At 36.4% G+C, this 22015-nt stretch overlaps 1 protein-coding gene across 1 annotated transcript in view; it reads left to right on the forward strand.

Moving 5' to 3' along the window:
• The window catches only part of GPC5 (glypican 5), a gene marked incomplete at both ends in the record, with an annotated part of 1071098 nt that overhangs the window by 250511 nt on the left and 798572 nt on the right, over positions 1-22015 (forward strand). The window contains one exon of the mRNA XM_084235596.1: positions 11328-11461. Coding sequence (XP_084091722.1) covers positions 11328-11461 — 134 coding nt within the window. The remainder of the gene's footprint in view (positions 1-11327; positions 11462-22015) is intronic.

Here is a 22015-nt window from a genome sequence, read left to right on the forward strand (position 1 = left end):
CAATCAGTTTCCCCTCCCTTTCCAATAGTAAATGCACCATTTACAATTATGTTGACAATGTGAGAGATCGTCTTTCTCCTCACGTCTCTGCCAATATTTGATACTCTCTGTCTTTAGAATGTTTTTCATTTGGATAGATAAAAAATGTATTTTCCAATTCACAGGTAAGAACTGAGGTTGATCAGCTTTTGTGTTTTTCCCCATTTGTATTTTTATCTGTCACCTTACTATTTATAACCTTTGTCCATTTTCTTTTTTCCCATTTTCTTTTGTCTTTTGCAACTATTCTGAGTTATGAACATTTGTCTATTAAAATTGTTGGAATTACTCTCATTCACCAGTGTCTTTTATTTTTTTTTAACTTTTTTTTTTTAATATTTATTTATTTATATAAGCACTGGGTACAGTCAGAAGCACAGGAGGGTGAGAGAATTCACCAGAGCCAGAGCAGGGAGCAGAGCAGGCAGAAGGACCGAAGTACACTGCTGAGGGGAGCAGTGGGCGGCAGGAGAGGTCTGTGCGCCATGTGGGACCCTCCTCCGGTGGCCGGGGAGCAGCTGGGGATCGAACCGGCGCTGCAGAGGCTGCGGGCAGCTTCACAACCCAGCGCTCAACCGCTGCGCCACCGGGGAGGCCCTCACCAGTGTCTTTTTTAAGTACCTTTCTAACAATTTCCTAACACATGAGCATTACGTGGAATATTAGTTACAGGTCAGTTGATGTGAAAAATAAAAAAGGCAGAAAACCCTACAACGGCTCAGTGTGTGGACAGGAAGACCCGATCTTATATTTTAAGTATTCTGCAGAAGGGAGGGGGATTTTTTCATCCTCTTCTCTTCCCACCCTACTCTGGTAGTCAATGTTTTATAATCAACTTTCTAGAATTTATTGTTAGCTCGGCTTTCTCTGATTCTTTGTCTGGAACCTCTATATTCCACATACAAGTGAAATGCTCTTTCTCTTTCTCACTTATTTTCCTTAGCATGATCCTCTCCAGCTCCATGATCCTCTCTGAGGTGCTGGAAGTGTACTAATAGCTGTTAGACACAACTGAAAACACAACAAAACAAAATACGTCCCCTTCTATGCTCTTACCTGCAAGAGAACAAATCCTCTTGAGATGTGCAAAACAAATGCTGGAAAGGTTGACTTGAAGTTGAGAGATCAAGGGGACATGATTTCACAGGTGGTATTTTCGCTGAACCTTGAAATATGGTCAAATTTAGACAAACAGAAAAGGAGAAAAGTACAAAGACTGAGAAGTACTTGGTAGCTCTGGGGACCAGGAGTAATAAAGTTTAGTTGAATCATGTCTTTAGAGTGGAATACTGGGGAGTATGGAGCTGCTGCTCTAAATTCACATGAAATACTTTAGTTTTTACCCATTTGGAAATGGGAGAAACTATCAGAAGTTTTGGATCAGAGAAGCAGTAAGGTCAGAGATTAATCTGGGAGCCTGGAAGGATTAAAACTGGGAGAGTGATGGAAATTCAGGGGGGGAAGGCTCTTGTGTCTTTCCAAAGACAAATTAATAAAAATCCATTCTAAAGTGATAGAAATTCCAGTGCAGGGGAGGCAGGTAAAACACCAGACCCAATGAAAGCAGAATAGCCTTTGTTTGAACATTTTAAACCTACAGCCAGTGCCATATCTAAAATATTTTCAGCTTTGATAAAGTGGAACAAATACAGTGAGATTGATTTTTATTTTATCTTATTAAAAATTACAATTTAGAATTTTTTCTTTTAAAAAAATGAAATGCTTAAGTTTTGATGTTGTGCCCTAGAGACATAACTTAGCCTTTTCCTGTCCCCCATGTTTAAATTTAATTTTGAATTGCTTTTCATACCTCCCTGTGGTATCTTGCCACGTTCATATGGAGGTTGTGCTGGCTGGCTCACCTTCTTCTCTTTGTGACAGAGTCCACGGGAGTTTGTAGAATATAAATTACCTAACTCAAGGGGTTTAAATGTCACAAAGTGCAATTATTATATGTGGAAAAAATATTTTCCCCCAAAGATCATATTGAAAAATGTAATTGAATCAAATTTTGCTCAGTATAACTGAGTTAGTATCTACCGCTTAGGATTCTGTCCTCCACCTACTCCAGAATAGAATTTCAACTGCAGGGTAGGATTTCTCTCTTTTTCTCTTATGATTCAAGGTTTTTCTAAATTTTTCCTTGATGCCCCTGTTTTACAGTGATTTTCTCTGGGATCCTGGGAAACTTATTGCTTATAACATTTGTTTGACATATAGCTTATACATGTAGAGACATTGTTTATGTTGTATTGAAGTTAACTTTTTATAATTTATCAATTTGTTTCATCATTGAGAATCCTATTTCTTTTCCTAGATTATACATTCTTTGAAGACAAGACATTAGACGTGGAAAAATACATTCAAGTTCTAGATTTTTTAGCCTTTACTAATAATGAGCCTTCCCGTAGTCAAAAGAGATCTACATTTACACACTTTTACCAAATCCCCACAGCTGTGAATTAATTATGTCAATTTTGCCAGTGTCAAAAGATGAACAAAGCTTATAAATGACTTGCTTAAATCCAGATTGTGCATTTTCATGTAAAAGCTACAATTGCCAAATGCTCTATTAGGTCAACATCCTACCAACTGTCACCAGTTGCTGGGCCAGCGCCCCCACATGGTCCAAGCTAGCATAGTCCTTCAACCACTCTCTGGTTATTAACTCTGTGCACTTTGATTGCCAAGATCAATCCCATTGTGTCTTGCTTCACCGTTTACATTAGTAATCATCGGAGTCCAAGACTCTTGAATTATCTAAGATCATTAGTCCAACCAGTATATTGGTTATCTGATCCTGTCTATAATTCCCCCTGCCTTCTCAAACCCATCATCAGTACTTAAAGCACCTCAGAAATCTGCAGTTCACATATCTCATATTGTGGTCATCATTTCTTACCATTCCTGTTTACTTACACTTGTATTTCTCAACCAAAAAATTAATTTATCTTCCAGAAATATTTAACATGTCTGTCATTATCTTCCCCATTCTGGTTTTGTTCTTCTTTCCTTTCCTAATCTACATTTTATGGTCTAGCATTGCAGTGTATGTGAGCATAATTCTGATCAGCCAAGGATAATTGCAGCAGTAAAGGCATTTCAAGTTTAGGTTATTTAAACTACATGTCTCACCCACATTTACACACTGAAAAGTATCTCACTTGTTTTGAAATAGAAGTATCTTGCATCAAATTATCCCAAATAGTGTCTCTTCCATTAAACATGCAATCATGTAGTAGTAACTACTGTCCTAAATCAAAACAAACAGAACAGAATCTTATTTGACCCTTCCCTCTCCTGTACTACAAAACTCCATGTTTTCTTACTATAAAACCCCATGAAATATTTGTGCACTTTCACAGCACTATGATTTCTGCCACACCTCTGTATAAAAACTAAATTTTCACAAGTCACCAATGGCCTTTTTCTCATAAGATCCAATGGTTGATTTTCATCCTCATTTTACTTAGTAATTTTTAAGGAAGTCTTTCTTGACCACCTGTTTGAAGGAGTCCATCCTCACTCCACCACATCACTCTATCGTTACCCACTGTTTGCTATCTAACATCATGAAATAAAGTAATTTATTTGATGTTTTGTCTTCTGTTTCTCTTGCTAGATGGGAAAAGCCTCATCACTATATTTCCATCTCTAAGAATGACAACCTACAAATAACAGGTTCTCAATTAATTGATTGACATTGAAATCTATAGCTACACACGGACTAAAATACATATATCACATTGGCATTGCCACATGATTGATATGAAGATTTTGTGTATCTGAACGTTTGTTACTTTGGGCTAAAAGTTGGATTTTTCTATGAGTCTTCTGCTAAATGACTTTAAGTGGGTCCATACAATGAGTTTAATTAATGATTATGAATAGAATTGAAAAGCAGAAGCTCCCTCTGGTGGCTTAAGTTACAGGTGTACAAAACCAACACCGTGGACACAAGGTCCTCCTCAGTGTGGGCCAGTAAAAGATTGTAGAAATATTGTTCTGTTTCTTCACAACCTGTTCCACTCCTGCCCCTCTTCTTCCATCTTCTTCCTTTTTAAATTTTAAATATAACATGAGTGAGAGTGGAAAACTTTCTGATAGCTGTGAAAGTCCATATGGAAAGCCATTTCTGAAAAAAAAAAAAAATCAACTTACTGCTTTACTTGCTTTATCCCAGGAACTGAGTCCAGGGTATAAATTCAGGATTATCTTTATGGATAGCTTATATTTAAAAACTGTGCTTTATAGCATCTTGATGATTTATTACTTACTATAAATATTCCTTGTTGAAGTATTCCTTGTTAAAGTTCAATAGGATATACTATTGTTTTAAGCATAGTAAATAATTATAACTCATATCCTTTCCAGAGCTGACTTCTAGATTTATTTATTTATTTGTGCCTTGAACTTCTAAATAGCATGTATATTACTCGGTTGGTAGTAGACCCATTCTTGTAAGTGTGCTGTTCTGTAATATTAAATATTCTGAATTATTTTTTCACTTCCACTACTATAGTAAAATCTTTTATAATAATATACTCTAACCATGCCATAATTCTATCATCATGAAGTTGATCTTTATTAACAAAAGTAAGTTTATGTGGGAAAACATCTGGCTTACTAAGAAAAATTCTCAAGAAAATGTATTTTATAAATGGATCATTTAAGTTCAATTATGTAAACAGTTTTACTTAATTGGTAACTTTACTATTTTTTTTAATCAGTTATACTTAAATGTTTATCAGCTGTTCATTCAGCATGTCTTTATGCTGTTATTGAAGTATACATTATATTATATTAAAAATATTCTAGGAATATTTTTGGAATTGTAGGAATATTTTGTGTTTTGGATGCAATCTGCCTGATTCAGAGGTTGAACTTGTAGAGGATATTATATATCTATGGAATGAAAAGATGTATAGCTCCAGTGAAAATAAATGACATAGAGAAATTAATATATTTGATATTTCAAGGAAAATACAGCAAGATTTTTATTATTTTTACTTGAGTTTCACATGTTCTATTAACTGAATATAAATGCATTTATTTGGATGTATGAAAGCAGAATAAAGCTACAGCACAGCCTATGATGTTAACAATAATTTGTGTTATCATTAAAAGTCACATTGTTCAATCAAACCTGATTTTGGAATTGTATTAGGGTTCTCCAAAGAAACAGAACTAATAGAATATAGATAGATGATAGATCAATCCATCAATAGATAGACATACTTGTGTGTGTGTATGTGTGTGTGTTGGATCCTAGTCCAAAGTTCTGGGAACCAGGGGAGTTTGATGCTATGAATCCCAGATTGAGGGTACAGCATGAGATGACATACCTTCCTTCCAGCAGTGTGGGAATGTGGGGGTCTGTGGGATTCACCTTCCCTTCATCTTTTGTCTTTTGATCTGGAAACACCTCCATAAATACATTCAGACATGATATTTAATCTCAGTACCCCACAGCCAGTCAAGGAGATACATAAAGCAAATCTTCACATGCATTCAACATGCAGTTATAATGTCATTATTAAAACCAGCATTTATCAGTTGCCTCCAGATGAAAAGCCCTAAGGGAGATATTAAAATCTTAATGTTTAAAAATTAATTGCAATACCAGAGTAACACATTCCCTAAAAATATTTTAGTATGCAGATTTTAAAAGTAAGGTTTTGATTTGAATCATGGATTTAATACACTATTTCAGATCAGTAGCAATGCAAAAACATTTTATATTGAAAGCAAATCTAATTTTTTGGAGAAATATTTAGAATTTGTAAATCCATGAACATATAAAATAAGTTAGTTGTGACATTTCTGATGAAATTTGACACAACTTTGCTTTTCTGATTATGTTAGGTATTTGATCAGTCCATTTTTTTTTTTGATAGATTGTAGATCTGAAAGATGTCAACTTTTCTTTTTTTTATGATGTTATCTGGACTTTCATGGAAGAGAATAAACTCTTACATTTTCACAAAATTATATCTTGGGGGTGTGTGTATCTTGGAAAGATTCCTTTATATAAATCAGTTTTTCTGGTTTTCCTTCTAAAACCAAGTCAGAAATGAAGTTGTCCAATATCCTCGTTATTCCTTCTTTCTCCTCACCTCTTCCCTGGAATCTTAAGGGAAAAAATTGTCATGCTTCTTTTCATCACTTCCATATAAACTAGGAAAATAGGATTTTCTTGTCTCTTTGTATATTCAGATCATTTTCAATACAAATTATCTTTTCATGTCTGACACTTAGGAACCAGGTCTTACATAAAGAAATAAGAATAATAAGACCATGAATAAGCATAAAGAAGAGATCACTGATTCTGTAATAGACTTTTCCACTGTTCAGTTCTTGCAAAAGATTCTAATCATTGACTTTCTCTTTATCTCCAATCCATTATTGAGAATTTATAACTATCTCCAAATCAGAGTTCTGAATGATCATTTATTTTTTGCTCTAAGGAACAGATAACCCCCAAGCCCCAGTAAACTTATTCTACCTTCTGTCTTCCACATAGAGGTTATTGGATCTTTGTTCATCCTGTTTACCACATTTAAAACTGCTAATAGTTTTAATTCTCATTATTTACCTCATATAGTGACCCAGTCACTAGCCAAATCCCATTAATTCCATTCCTAAAAGAGCTTCCCCTTTCTCTTCTCTAATTTCATGGACATTTACAGAGTTTAATATTCTGTTACCTGGTATGTCTCCTTGGTCACAGTGCCAGACCTTCCTCAAACAAGGTTAAGATAATGCCATTTCTTTGCTTGGTAATCTTGTATACATTATCATAGTCTGGAAAATAACGGCTCTATCTTATAAACCTGACACTTAAACCTAAGCCTGTTGTCATTGGAATAAAGCGAAAATCATGGCTTTTGCCTCTGTCTGAAAAAGATTGGTTCATTCTTACTAATAACATGAAATCTGTTGTTACAGCTTAAAAAGTTAGCAATGTTAAGTTTCTTTCAAATAGATTGAAAGTAGATATTAACATAATGGAAGAGAGTACATATTACCTCAAACCGCCATGTTTCTTATTTTTATCTATTATTGTTGCTACTTTAATTTACAAGCATGTGACAATTTTCAGACATGATTATAAAGTCAGATCAAATTTCTTCTAATCAGCTCTGCCTTTAATACCATGCATCCTGATGTGAGCTGAAGAAAAATATTTGGTCACCAATACACAGTGATCAATACACAGTGATGCAGAGTTCATCTTTGCCTGATCCTCTGAAACAACTTGCTTTATAAGCATCCATTGTACCTGCTTAGTTTAGTGTGCTAAACGTTTTTGCTTTTTAGTTTTCATTATTGTTAACAAATACTTACAAAGACCATCTCAAGTCACATGAAAAATAAACAATTTAAGATGTTCTATACAAAGCTTTTTGAGATTATTAAGAGTGTTTAAAAGCTTTTAAGATTTGAAGAAGACTGATCAGAAAGAGGGAGGCTCTAGAGAACTTTATATTTCTACATGCAGTGCTGAGATGACAGTGTGAATGGGGAAGTTGGCTAAGTGACAAGGAGTTGTTGAAACAAACACTTGATCAGAGTAGAAGTGATACTAGTTGGGAGCAACTGAAAGAGTCATTTCAAGTTGAGATTGGGGACTTGAAAACCAGTGGGAAGTCAGCGATGGAACATAAAGCAGGAGTAGATAAGCGTCAGGGAGGAAAGCAATTTTTTCCTACATACTTGAGACTGATTGCAGGGAAGACCGTAAGAGACCAGGGAGGAGAATAAGGAGGAAATTGCAGCATAAGTCAAAGATGAAAAATTGTCAAAGTAAGTGTGAAGATTTTTTTTCACTAGCAAAAAGGTGCTCTTATTGAAATGTGGCACACAGATAGGCTCACCTCAGGGGAGCTAAGGTGAGCAAACGTGCCGGTGACAGATATTTTTCTTTCCCTTTCAGTAAAGTGTGAAGTAGAGCCGCCTGACAGCAAGTCAACACACAGAGTTTTGAAATGTATTTGTGTTTATTGGAATCTGCTGCGTTTGCTGGTACCTTTGGATGCAGTCAACAATAACTTACAAGTCGATGGCTTGGACATTTTCTTCAGTATTTGTAAAAAAAAAAAAAGCAATGGTGGTAATGAGAATAATGATTTTGTAAGGCTGGTCATTCAGCTTTCTGCCTTCCTGGGAAACAGTTTCAATAGCTGTTAAGATCTTAAATCCAGTGTGGCAGGGACAGGGTGAGATGAGATTTCCCTCCACTCATAACCCATATTTTCTCAGGTTTCAAGGATGAGAAAGCTCAGGTGGTAGAAGATGCATAACTTGTCTAGAGAGGTATGACTAGTTCCGTTGGGTCATGACGGCATGATGGTGGAGTCCATTCTCCACTTCTTTATTCCAAAACACCATGTAGTAAACAGCCTGACCTTTGACATTTCTACCATCAAGGTACATCATCTTCCCTTGGTTTCTTTTACTAGGAATTGTTGACAGTGAAGATACGGTCCTCTTTTTTTAGTTTGAATATTTTCACACCTTTCTAATATATTCACACTCCACTATCACTATTTTGAGCCTCTTGAAAATTCATTTTGAGTCTTTTAACACCTGGGCCTCACAACTCCCTAACTTCTCACTTTTAGTCATTTGCCAAACTCTGTTAATTTTTTTTTCAAAATAAATTTTACTTTTTTAGAGGAGTTTTAGATCCACGTAAAAATGAGCAGAAGGTAGCGTGATTTCCCATATGTCCGTTATGCCTTCCCCCACACATATATCATCCACCCCATTATCATCCCCTACCAGAGTGAGACAGTTGTTGCAAATGATGAACCTACTTTGGCACATCATTATCACCCAGCATGTGCAGCTTTCCATTAGTTTCATTCTTGGTGTTCTGACAATATAGATTGGGAAATTTTATGGTGACATTTATCTATCGTGATAGTATCACAGAGTAGTTTCACTGCCCTGAAAGTCCTCTGTGTTCTGCCTATTTGTCCCTCACACTTCCATAATTTCTGTCAATCATTGATCATTTTACTGCCTCCATAGTTTGGGCTTTTCTAGAATGTCATATAGATGGTGACAAACATTTTGTAGCCCTTTCAGATTGACTTATTTTGCTTAGTAGTAAAAGATAGACATTTACTTTGTCTCCATGTCTGTTCATGGCTTGATGGCTCATTTCCTTTCAGCTGCATAATATTTTATGATCTGAATGTACCACAGCTTTCCATTCACTTACTGAAGGACATGTTTGTTGCTCCCAAGCTTTTACAATTTGAATAAAGCTACTGTAGGTATCTTGTTGCTGGTTTTGTATAGATGTCAGTTTCTACTCCTTTAGGTATTTTTAATTTTATCAGAAGTCACCAAACTGTCCTTCCAAGTAGCTGTACCATTTTGCATTCTGACTTGCCACAAGTGAGAATTCTTATTGTTCCACATTTTTCCCAGCTTTTGGTGTTATCTATAGTCTGGTTTGGCCCTGCTGATTTTCTGTTACCCTGTGCAACTCATGAATCCTCTTCATGGACATTGTGACCTCCATAATTCAGAATGAAATTCGGTTTTCTCAGAACGACTTTAAGAGGTGATGAACAGTTTACCTGTTTTTAATAGGTCTTTCTCTCTATTGAGTCCAATTTACCCAGACTGCCGTATTCAAAATACTCTGGTATTTTGCTTTTCTATTCAACAGTCACCAGTGGCTTTGTTTAATAAATAAAAACTCTTAACTTGCCATTTAAAACTGTCCAAGAGCTGTCTCCAACCTACTCTTCAAACTTAATTTCCTTTAACTATAATCCTTCCTGTCCCGTTCTTTCCAGGCAAACCAAATTTTTATCTTTTTTCTACATCAACCTTGTATTTTTATTCACCTACCTCTCAGGGTTTTTCCTCTGCCTTCTTCAGTATTATTTGTTCTGGGTGTTACGTATCTACCAAGTCTTCATGCTACTTCACCCCCCCAATACCCCCCCCACCCCTGTGCTCTCCTGCCTGCTTCTTCCTTTTCTCCACCTCTGCCCCTGACCTTGTGCCTCAGCATTTCTGCCCTGTCTTTCTGAAGGATCTTCTTTGGTTTCCCACAGTGCTGCCATGATGAAACCTTAAGCTGACATTGTCCTATGCAAGGACCCTTGCACCTGTCCTTCATCTATGGAAGAAACTTCTTTAGCTTGGTCCTGTCTTTCTTATTTTTTTGATGCATATAGTTTGCATTATGATATTTTATTTGGAAGGAATATTTTTCTTCCTTCAAAACCCATCAGCTCTACTAGGGGAGGATTCAGCTTTTCATCTTTTATGTTTTATGACATTTAATACATGTTCTTTGCAATTTTATTAGAGGGGAAATAAATATGGGTTAAATAATTGAATTGATGCATAACTCCTCATAACTCCTTTTGTGCTCATTGTATGGAAAAGCAAACAAATTTAGAACTTTAAGGGAACTTTAGAATAATTTATTCTGACTTCTTCATCTTACATATGAGGAAATCAAGTTCAAAGAGTTCTGCAACTGTTTTCAAGATCTCAGCATTTAAGAAGGAAAAATTAGGATAAGAACCAAAATTTTCTGATTCCTATGAAGTGCATTTATGTATTTTCAGTTATTCTGCTCTCTGCTTCTTTAATCTGTGAGATATTTTTGATGTTTTACATGGTAATGTATCTAGTTATTTTTTCAATGATAACTATGTAATTGTACAGATATATTTAGTAGGTAAATACTGAAGAAAACAGTAAGTTTTCCAGTTGGATAAATTTTTAAAGGACTATAACAACACTCTCAAAATCAAACATTGAAGAAGATATAGAACTATTATAAACTGAGCTCTTTAAATAAATATATTCCTTTTCATTTCTAAGAAAGGACTTTAGGAAGAAAACTACCCTTAGAGGTCATTTAGAAAGAGACAACACATTCAATAGCAAATTATTTTCATTTTCTTTAAAAACATGTACAAGCATGTGATTTATCATATATACTTTGGTTAAGTAGCCCTATTAACATTCCTATTAGTTTAACTAATATAGTTCTCTGCCTGATTTTGCATATGTATTTTTATTCATGTGTTTTGCACATGTATGCATACAAAAATACATAAATGTATGTGTTATCAATTTATCATGTTTGCCATTTTATACAGAGATTGTGTCTCCCTCTTTCAAAAACTGATAAACATTAAATGTCGGAAAGGTTAATAATAAGGTATAAGTAAATGTAGGAAATAATGCATTCTCAGAAAGACTGGAGCATGGTTTCTAAAAGTCTTCTAATATATTTTGTTTAATAGGTAAATAAGATTTGTGGCCATCCAATCAGAACATCCACACAAAGCCCCCAGTGTTCTTTTGATGGGAGAAAAGAAAAGCATGGAGTGAAGATCTCCGCAAGAAACGGTGAAGAGACACTTGCCAACAGAAGAAAGTAAGGCATTTGTTTTACAACCAGAAAGAGAAAAGAAAGTAAGCCATTAATTTTACAACAGAATAGAATATATTCAATTAAACAGAACAAAATACACTATTGAGGATGCAAAAGATCATCATGAATTATCTTTAAAATGCAATTGTACTTCTATGTCATTAATTAGGTAGATAGGTTCAGTTTGTGACACCACAAAACTTTCTTTCTGTGACAAGGACATTTTGTAAAATACAAGGTCTGGCAGGCCCTAGACACAGTAGCGCCTATGTCGTACAGCAAGGCGGTGTGGTCCAACAGATCTCTGGATACTTCTCATCTTGCTCAATAGGTACTTTATACTTGTAGCTTAGGGACTCCCCACTTCCCACTTCTTGCCACCCACAAAACTGAATTGTATACTAATAATTTAATTGAGAGGTAAAACCTAATGGTAAATGTTCTTCTCACAATCAAATAAAAGAAGTTTTAAATGTCACTAGTAGGATTGAGGATTGAATCTTTAATCTCACTTAATTTTAGTCTAACTTCTACCTGTCACTGGTGACTACTGTATTGGACAATGAAGACAAAAAATATGTTCAGTGAGTATTACTGAATGTTAAGCATCTATTTAAAAAATGGTTGGATGAAAAGAAATTTCTTTACTTTTTCCCTGGTATGGTAAAAATTGCTATCTGTTGATTGAAAATGACAAGCATTTCTACCACTGTGATCATCCTTATTCCATCTTTTAAATTAAAGTCTTTATTAATGTCCCTTTGGTTTGATAATTGGCAATTAAACTTGAAAACTCTATACTGGAGGAAACTATTATTTTTTTTGTGTTTCCTTGATTAGTATATTCTGGCAAATACTAGATTCTTATTGGATGTTTTGAGCTGAACTAAAATTCAGAATTCTATATCCATTTATTAAATCCAATAGTTTCCACAATAACTAACTGAGAGTTCAGTATTTTACACAGCATTACTCTCTGTAATGTAAAATCTGTGTCTTTCCTTTTGGGACAGTGCTTCTAATTTCCTCATTTTCTCCTCAGATGGGCTCCATGTACTAAGATCTAGGCTAAGGCTGGCTATTTACGCAACAGAATTAGCACTTTGTTTGCATGTAAAGTAGCTGTTCTTTTTTTCTCTAAGCATTTACAACAATCAGAAGTCATTTATTGCTTTTGAGAAGTCAGTATGCCTTCTCCAGGGTTGTTCTTATAATAAAATAAACTCAAGAAGATCTTAAAGTTATTAAAGGTCATTTGGTTTCACCACCAAAACAACCCAGTTTTGGGAAAACCAAAAAGCTCTCTCTCCCAACGCTTAACAGTTTATTCACTAGCAAAACTAATCCGGTGCAGGTGAAATGTTATGAATGACTGAAACAATGAGAAGTTCATATGAGTGGAAAAATGTATACATGTGTACCTTGGACATTGAATAACCTCACTGTGGATAGGTGTCCCCAAAAGGGGCTACATAGACTTTTTCTAAAATGTCCAGAAAATGTCTTTTCCAATGCCTTTGTATATTCAAGTATGGTCAATACAGACCTGGCAAACCTTGGATAAAACTGCTGCCATTACTGAAAGGATACACATTATTTTGAGTTAAAAGCAATGAAGGCCTAGAGGCTAAGGAGAAACTCTTGACTCTCCCTTAGTCCTTTTTCTCTTCTATGTGATCTTAGAAGAGATTATCTCTTCCTTAGCTTTTACCCTGCCCATAGAAGAATGCAGTTTGAGGGCTGTTCTCTTGGTGCAGATTTGTTATTGAACATGTCATTTTCTCTAAGAAACCCATCTTTTCACCCTTAAAGATGGGGTCATCTCCAGCATGCTTAAACCCCCTGATCTTTCTTGATACCGCAGGTCCCTTAACACAGGCTAGAAATCTCTGGTTTTTCCCATTTTACTTTATAATTTATAGGTTGTGTGAATTCTTGCCTTGTTAATTCATTTTGGCTTTGTATCCTAGTAATCTCTCTGGTGTTAATTCATTCATTGTCCAGCCTTAGAAAACCAGAAGACTATGGCGATTTTCACTGGCACCCCGACATCACTAATCTCACAGGCTCATTATTTCCAGGTCCCTGACCTGCCAGTGACCATCAACCATTGACCGCAAACCAAGATAGATTCATTGTGATCTCATGCCACACAGAGTGCACCAACAGGGGCAGAGCGCTTGAGCCACTTAAGCATTTCATTTTGACACATCTCTATGTCACTCCAGGATGCCTGAATGGGGCTTAATTGCCTTAGCACTATCTTCTGCTTGATGCCTGTATATTGTGCTGCTCATCCATTAACTAGACCTGACTTTTATTTGTCCTTCTTTCTCCATGAGCTGGACTGAGATCTATTTATCCTTCATCCACTAATCGTTCCCCATGAGACCATAAATTTCAGTTGAAGCAGGTGGGGGGATGTTGCAGGAGTAGGTGCTGAGAGTCCCTGGGCTTTTATCTATGCGTCTTTCTTGTAGTTTTGCTTGATTGAGCCTGATCTCCAGTAGATCACTTTGCTTGATGGGCAGTTCCTTCTAGATAAGCCTGGACTAGCGCCTGGCAGATCAGTAGCACTTCTTCCTCGTGGACAGCTCAGGTGGCAGAGTCACATGCTAACTTGTGGACCATTGTAGAGTTCCTGTCAGAATCTAGTGGCAAAACAACCAAATCAAGCAAGGAGAAACAGTTTTCAGCAAAAGAAGGGAATGCCTTTACTCCCAAATCCTTGAGGTCTTTACTGTGATTCTTCTAATGGTGATTATCAATATCTCCATAGAGCATCTTTATTAGCCACAGGTACTTCCGGCACCATTGAATGGATGAGCTGGGTCAACTGTACTGAACATCAGAGCAGCATGTATAATATAAAGATACAGAGACCTCGTTCTCATACAAAATCTCTTTTGGGGGGTCTCTCTGGTGGTATAAGTGGCTATCCACAGCCACTGCAGGACAAGTTTGATCCCCGGCTGGCCAGGGAGCTGATGCACATGGCACAGTAGACCTCTCCTGTCTCGCCTGCTGCTCTCCTCAGCAGTGTATTTCGTCAGTCTGCCTATTCTGCTCTCCACTCTGTCTCTGGTGAATCCTCTCATCCCCTGTACTTCTGGCCTATGCTCTAGCTCTTGTATGCATAAATAAATAAATCTTAAAAAAAAAAAGCTCTTTTGGGTTATAAATGGGTTAGAACAGTTTACCTGCATGTGTTATGTGTTTTCTCTAATATGCAAAGGGACTGAAAAAGTACTGTGTCTCTTCTTGAATTCTAGGTCATCTTATGTGCAGAATTTGCCTTTTATGTTAGAAGAATATCCCAGTAAGATCTAGACTCCTAGACATTTAGAAGCCCTGCTGACTGGTCAGGCACTTGAAATGTTAATATTTTTCTCCACCAAAGGAATGTACATGTCCCTGTGGCAGCTGGGATAATGTGATCAATATTTTATTATCAGCCTGGTGGCGTGTAGGATGTGCATATGACCAAGGCTCCTGTCTGTCATGGAATGGGAAATCGCTGTGAGGTATAACAGTGTAGAAGTTATTGCCAGCTACAGCTCATGTTTCCTTATTAATTGGGAAAGAGATAAATGCATTTTCCAAATTGTTAGCTAGGTAGCAAGTGGCAGAACAAGCTTTGATTTTACCTAGCAGACACCATATACCAAGGAGTATGTAATTGGAGTCACCTTCTGACTCAGTTTATGATAATTTAACCATTGTGCAAGTCCACCTCGGTGTGAACAGACCAGCCAAATAAGTGAGGTGAATGATGGAGTATTAGGATCACCACAGCTTTTATTTTTCAGAGCTTTGATGGTGACCTCAAACTCCACAATTCTCCAGGGATATGATCATTCATATATATATATATATATATATATATATATATATAAAACTATTTATATAGTTTTCTATTTCTCAAGGGAGAAAGCATTTTGTAAATTATAATTAGGTCCTCGGTTGAGGAACCAAGGTCGTAACTGTGCAGGGTATGTGTGTGTGTCTGTTCCAACTACTGTTTAGAAATGTGAAATAAACACAGGTGTGTTTATGGACACTAGATGTGGTTTGAGACAGAAAGTAAAAGTTCATTTTCATTTGACCTCTGTAAACCCCTTTAACTGGCAGTCCCTAGTCTTCTGCCAGTTATTCTGGGTCTTAACTCAGAGCTAGTAATAAATTGTAGAAAGCAAAAGTCTCCTCCCTAGTATCCCTGTAGAGGAGATGTGAAAGGAAATTCATACTGTGCAATGTTTTTTTTTTTTTAAGATTTATTTATGCATTCAAGAACTGGGGTGTAGACCAGAGGTATAGGGGTGAAAGGATTCACTAGAGACAAAGTGGGGAGCAGAACAGGCAGATCTATTGAAATACACTGCTGAGGGGAGTAGCGGGCAAGACAGGAGAGGTCTGCTGCACCATGTGGGTCAGTTCCTTGGCCAGGGATTGAACTCATGCTACAGTGGCTGGTGATAGCTTGATAGGCTGTGATCTTAACTCCTGCAGTTGTGCTTGTGGGGGAACTTTCTTAGGGGATCCAGCCTTATTGTAGTCCAGGGATTCTAAAGCTGTGAACTAGGTGAGAAATTCTGTGACATTTCCTTTTATGTCCTTAATTTCCAAGGATAATTTTTCTTTATTTAAATTCTCATTCTGCTCTTGTTTCATGGATGAGCTGTTTTATTATTCTAAAAATAAAAAAAAATAATTACTTCCTATAATTTTACTTATCTGTTGAGCTTTTGGTTTATATTTGGAATATTTAGTAAATTTTTATGGTGATAAATATAATATTCTGAAGTAGTTGAGTTTAAGATTACCGTCTTGTTTTCTCTTGACCCTGTGTTTTTTGTTATTTTTCCTTTCTTGCCTCCTTTTGAGTTGAACAGGTAAATATTTAATTTTTATATCCATAGCCTTTTAGATTTGCATTTATTTATTTTTCTCTTAATGGTTAGCATAGAGATCACAATGTGCATTAAAAATTTTTATTATCGACTTTCAGTTAGGAACTTTGCCACTTCTTTGAACAGTAGAAGAAACTTAAAACAGTTTCACTCCATTATTCTGCATTTTTTGTGCCATTTTTTCAACAGATACCTTGTTTCTACCAACATTTTAACAACTTCCAAGACATTATTGTTATTGCTGTTTTTAGATAGTCCGTATTTACCTATAATTACTTACATATTTCATTTTTCTGGTGCTTCTTTTTTTTTTTTTTTGACTCCTGCGTGTCCATCTAGAATCATCTAGTTTTAGCATTTTTCATTGCTTAATTCCAGTGATAAATTCTTTCCACTTTTGTTTGAGCATACAGGTCTTTGATTTCAAAGAATATTTTCATTAGGTCTAGAATTCTAGGGTAATGCAAGCTACCATTTTGAAAAAGCTATAAATGCCCAAGCCATGATCAATTTCATGGCATGAACAGCATGGGCGATCTAGTGGAAACATTTGCTATGAGAGGTCGCTAAGGTAGTGGATGCTGGTGCCTAGTCACATCCCTTTACCTGGCCATCTTACCTGTCTCTTGACTGCCCTATTCTCTCAGGAATTGTTCTCATCAAATAAGAACCATCTGTATTTGTTATCTATCACTACATGACAAGTCATTTCAAAACTCAGAAGCTTAAAGCAGTGGTGAGCATTTATTGAACATTTTATTGTGGTCAGACATTTGGAAACTGCTGAGTTGTGAAGTATTGACTCAAGGTCTCCAGGGAGATTGCTGACAAGAGATCATCAGGGCTACAGTCTTGAGTGGAGGCCTCCTTACTGGCTGTTGGCTGGCAGGAGGATACATTTTCTTATCCTAATGACCTTTCTATCAGGCTGCTCCAGTTTTCTCACCCTATTGGGAATGACTTCCCTCAGGACAACTAACTCAAAAAAGAACAAGGCATGTACTGCACTGTCTGTCATGATCAAGGTCAGAAGTCCCACACTGTCATATTTGCAGCATCCTGTAGATTACATGGTCAGGTGTATGCAGCACAGATAGGGATCGTTTCCAAATCAAGGGGTTCTGTTGCTTGACATGCATCAGCCAATGGACCAGAACATGTCAGAGAGTCATGATAGAGTTTTATTACTTGAATCAAGCAATAAGACTTGCAGACTGCTTTCAGAGCAAGGTCTTCCCTTCTGAAGGGGTGTTACAGTTTTATTGGATTATTGGGATTTGGATACATTGGTGGCAGAGTGGAATGTCTGGAATCTTACTCAGGCACAGTGTAGTTTCATGACCAGATCATACCTCTTTATGAGTCACATGTTCAGAAAATGGTAGCCAAGTGCCCCCTTGGTAGAATATTATGTAGGTGGCTGTTAATGAACCTATGGTGATGTTAGGCTTCTGAGAGGTTTTTTTTTTTTTTTTTTTTTTTCCTGGATGTGTTGTTTTTAACTAGTTTGGGCTGGAATGAGAGTCTGACTCTTAATCAAATTCATCTATAAGAGCTCTAAGGGTCTTTCGTCATGATGCAAGTTTCCTTTGTAAGCCTTCTGGGCAACAGGACTACGCCAAGACTTGATGGGAAAAAGTGTTGGGAGTCATCTTGGGGACCGACTGCCACATCATTGCATACAACTAGGGGAGGAGGGTTAACTCCCATCTGCCTCAAGTCTTTGCCAGCAACTCACAATTGCCAGCTCACCCCATAGCAGAAGGCTGGCCTCTTATTCAAGGTGGTGGAACCCAATATGTGCTGACATTCATGCTTCAGCTCTCCCTGTGGGGTCTAGCTGGACTGAGATCACATTCCTATTTAAATTATTTCTCTCCATTCTCTCCTGCTTCCCCCACTACATTTCAATGAATCTCCTGCATCAAAATTCCAACTGCTGGGGAATCTGACCTAGAGAGGTCTGAAAAAAGTACGAAAGTAAACAGAGACTAAGTGTAAACTAAAACCGAAGTACTGTACATACAGTATTTCATCCAGAACGTAGGTATTTCATCATGAATTTCCTAATCCTATTTTTTCATTTTCTCCACCTTTCTCCTCTATATTCATTTCACTGAAGACCCTTCTATTGTATGCACTGCTTGTACTCGCCCCATTTCTAAAATTTGGAGAAGGAAATTGTACTTATTAAAATCTGTCCCTGGATCTAAGAATTGTGCTCAGCTTGCTCGTGAGGTGTACTGGTGCTCTTTCCACTTTGCAAAGAGGGAACTAAATCATAAAATTGAATTCTTTGCATTGTACTTTGGAGATACGATTGTAATTATTCTCTGTACCCTATTTTTTTTTCTATTTCTAGTGCTAGTGATGGTAATAATGAGCTAAGTGGATACTTTGAGTTTTTGATACATACCAATTACAGTGAGCTCCAAAAGTTGAGAAAGACAGAGAAGACCTATTGCTCCTTTAAACATCTAGAAGAGCATCACTGTTTAGGCTTTTTTGGGGGTAGAAACCAAATCAGCACAGCTGTAAAGGACATTGCACTCATATAGCTGTCTAAACCAGCCCAGGCAGAATGATTTCCCTGTGGCAGTTCCTGCTCTCTGCTTGATTTCTTGAAGTTAGCTGGTAAGAATAAGCTATTAGCAAGCTTAAATCGGCGATAATTAGCTGTACATTATTATTTCAAAGTGGTGTGGCTGTGCCAATTAAGTGGGTAATTAGGAAAACCCCAGGACAATAAATTAAGACAGAGTCTCAACACCAGTGCCCCATCTGTTCTCCAGCTAGCATTCCAATTAGCCAAGCCTCTCATTTAAGAATGCACCAATTAAGGGATTGGTTGCATACTGGAAGTGTATTGGGGTAACAGAAACTGTCCTATGTGCTTAGTAAAAATAAAATATTCTTAATGTCAGAGAGGATCTTGATGTGAAGATGGGGAGAGGGGAAATATTTGACAAACATTGGATTTGTAATGTTGAAAACAACAGACGGCGTTTTTTTTGAGATTGAGTTTTGGCTTTTCTTAATTTTCTCTTCAGAATTTAATCAGAATATTATATCATCAGGCATCTCCACTTTATTCCACTTATTCTGTTTATTAAATCTTGTTTTGAGGGAAAGTTTTACCACCTGGAACATTAATATTATTCCTTATTGAAAATGAGAACTAAAGAGGAAATTTTGAATTGTGTAAAGGAATAAAAATCAGGGCTTGTGAATGTCTGTGAATGTAAATTAAAGGTAACTTTCTACATCACAAGAACACAACAAAGTGGTTAAAATAATTAACTGAACATAAGAAAAAATTTGAACATATGCTGAATAAAGAACACTAAATATTAGTTAGGATTATCACAAGATAGTTGGAATAGGTCGCTATTAAACAGGACCAGTTAGCTTAAAATACATGAATCTATAGCCATATAGTCAAACCTTATTTAACAGAATGCATTATTAATGAAACCAAAATTATTTAATTTTTAAAATCCTTGGGGGGTGTGTGTGTGTTTAAGTTTCTTTATATGGTAAATCTATACTGATACACTGGGTTTAATGGTGTGTTGTAAATACACATAGTCGATGGATGAAAATATCCCCTAGATCAGGAATAAGTCAACTCTAAGAAAAAAAATGCTATCATTTATGGTACTAGAGAAAGCAGTTTCCATCTATTTCCAACAGGAAGTTAGTGCTTCTTTGAGGTGCCATTATTATTTATTACCTGTAAGTTCAATTTACTAAAATAAAGGTCAGTGAGAACATTCCTGTTTAATTTAAAACAGCCCTTAGTGAGTGGTGGCGTGAGGGCACCGAGGGCAGGGCAGGCCAAGGCGAGGCTTTGGGCAGGGGCCAGAGGCCAGGCCAGAGTACAACTCAGGAAACATGAGCTGCAAGGCAGGCCGGCATCAAGACCTACATGAATAATGAAGAACAGGACCCCAGGGGGTCAAACACCAGGCATACAGGAAGAAGGAATTCCAGAAGGCAGAACAAACATATGGCAAAAATTTAGGCTAGTGGTGCTTAACCTTTGGGGGTCAGGTATCCCACAGAGAATCTGATAAAAACTTCCCAGGAAAAGAACTTTCATAAACAAACACATGCAAAATTCAGTTGCATTGAAAAGCAATTTGCTTCACCTCGAAAGTAGAATAAAAAGTAAAGTCTTTACAAACCCTATGTACACTCATAGGAAAATGAATGTAGGCCGTTTCATGCAATATCTGGAACTTGAGTCAAACAATGGAAAATGAAATTGCTAGTAAGCTGTATTCGTTCTGAAAGGAGACTTGGTTTCCACTACTTGATAGGAACTAGAAATTGTAATTGATTGTAGATGTGGTTGTGTGTTTGGCATCCAACAGATGCAATTTTTGCTTTGATGGTAACGATTATTAAACATTATAGACTTGTGTGGGGTATCATTGGCTGCAATTAGAACTCTCCTGGCTTGCTTGCATAGATGAGGACCTGCGTAATTTCAGAGAAAATAAAATTTATTTTAAACTCTTTAAGTTACATTAATGATCTATAATAATTTAGTCCTCAAGTTAAAAATATGAAATCTGCAATATTGAGACTCTCCAGTTTGAGTTAATGTGAATAGAAATACGATTCCCCAAATCTCTCACTATAGAAAGAGTGATTATGCATATCATTGAAGAGGATATATGCATACATATGTATGTATGTATGTGTGTGTATATATATATTTTTTTTTCCCTCAGACATAGGAAGAATGATCTTTAAGTTGGACAGTTTTCAAATTGGCTCTCCAAAACCCTTCTACTTCTCAGCAATAGCTTTGCCAGAGATGAGTTAGAGACTTTTCCAATCATCTTTATAATCATGACTGTAGGGTTATCTCATTTATATGAATCAAAATAGCACCCCGCCAAGAAAACCAAACTGGGAGTTAAATTCACCCTTTCTAGAATACCCAAGTATGTTTTCTTTCTTTTTTTTCCATTTTACAAAATGAGAATCTTCTTCCTTTTTCCTTCGGAAAGTCAGTGAAGTTTGCAGAGTTGAAAAGAACCTCTAATTCAGCTACTACTTTTTTTCACTCAGTTTTTTTGAGAGGCGAAGGAATTAATATTTGCTTCATAGTTGAATAATTTTTGCATGAGTGTATAAAAGCTGTTTCAGAATTTTTTAGCATAATCTGTGGGACTTAATTCAAGGTCAGGATGATGAGTGTGGCTTGTTTTTTTCACTAAAGTTTACAAAATGAATTGTATTTGAAAGCATCATTGTGCTTAAAAAAAAGCATAAAGCTCTGTCTTGCACTTGGGTTTGCTTAGCAAGGAACATTTCCACCTGTTGAAAAATCTATCAGTGACATTGGAAGTATCTAAATGATGCATACAGATTATAGGGGAAAATGGAGAGGAATAGAGTGGATTATATCATTTGATAGAAGTACTGCTTCCACCCTTCGCCCACTTTCACTCTAAGATACTAGTTCACATCAACCATTCCCAGGATGTACCATGATCATACTTGGTATCTTTCCTGGGACATGTAACTGATGGAAGTTTGATGTTTCAAAATGCTCCTTTTAATCTAGACCCATATTCATAGAGTATTATAAACATTCAGATCTAGCTTCTGTCTCAAAAATCTGGTTGATTCT

The sequence above is a fragment of the Talpa europaea genome, assembly GCF_964194135.1.
Source record: "Talpa europaea genome assembly, chromosome: 6".
Taxonomy (NCBI): domain Eukaryota; kingdom Metazoa; phylum Chordata; class Mammalia; order Eulipotyphla; family Talpidae; genus Talpa; species Talpa europaea.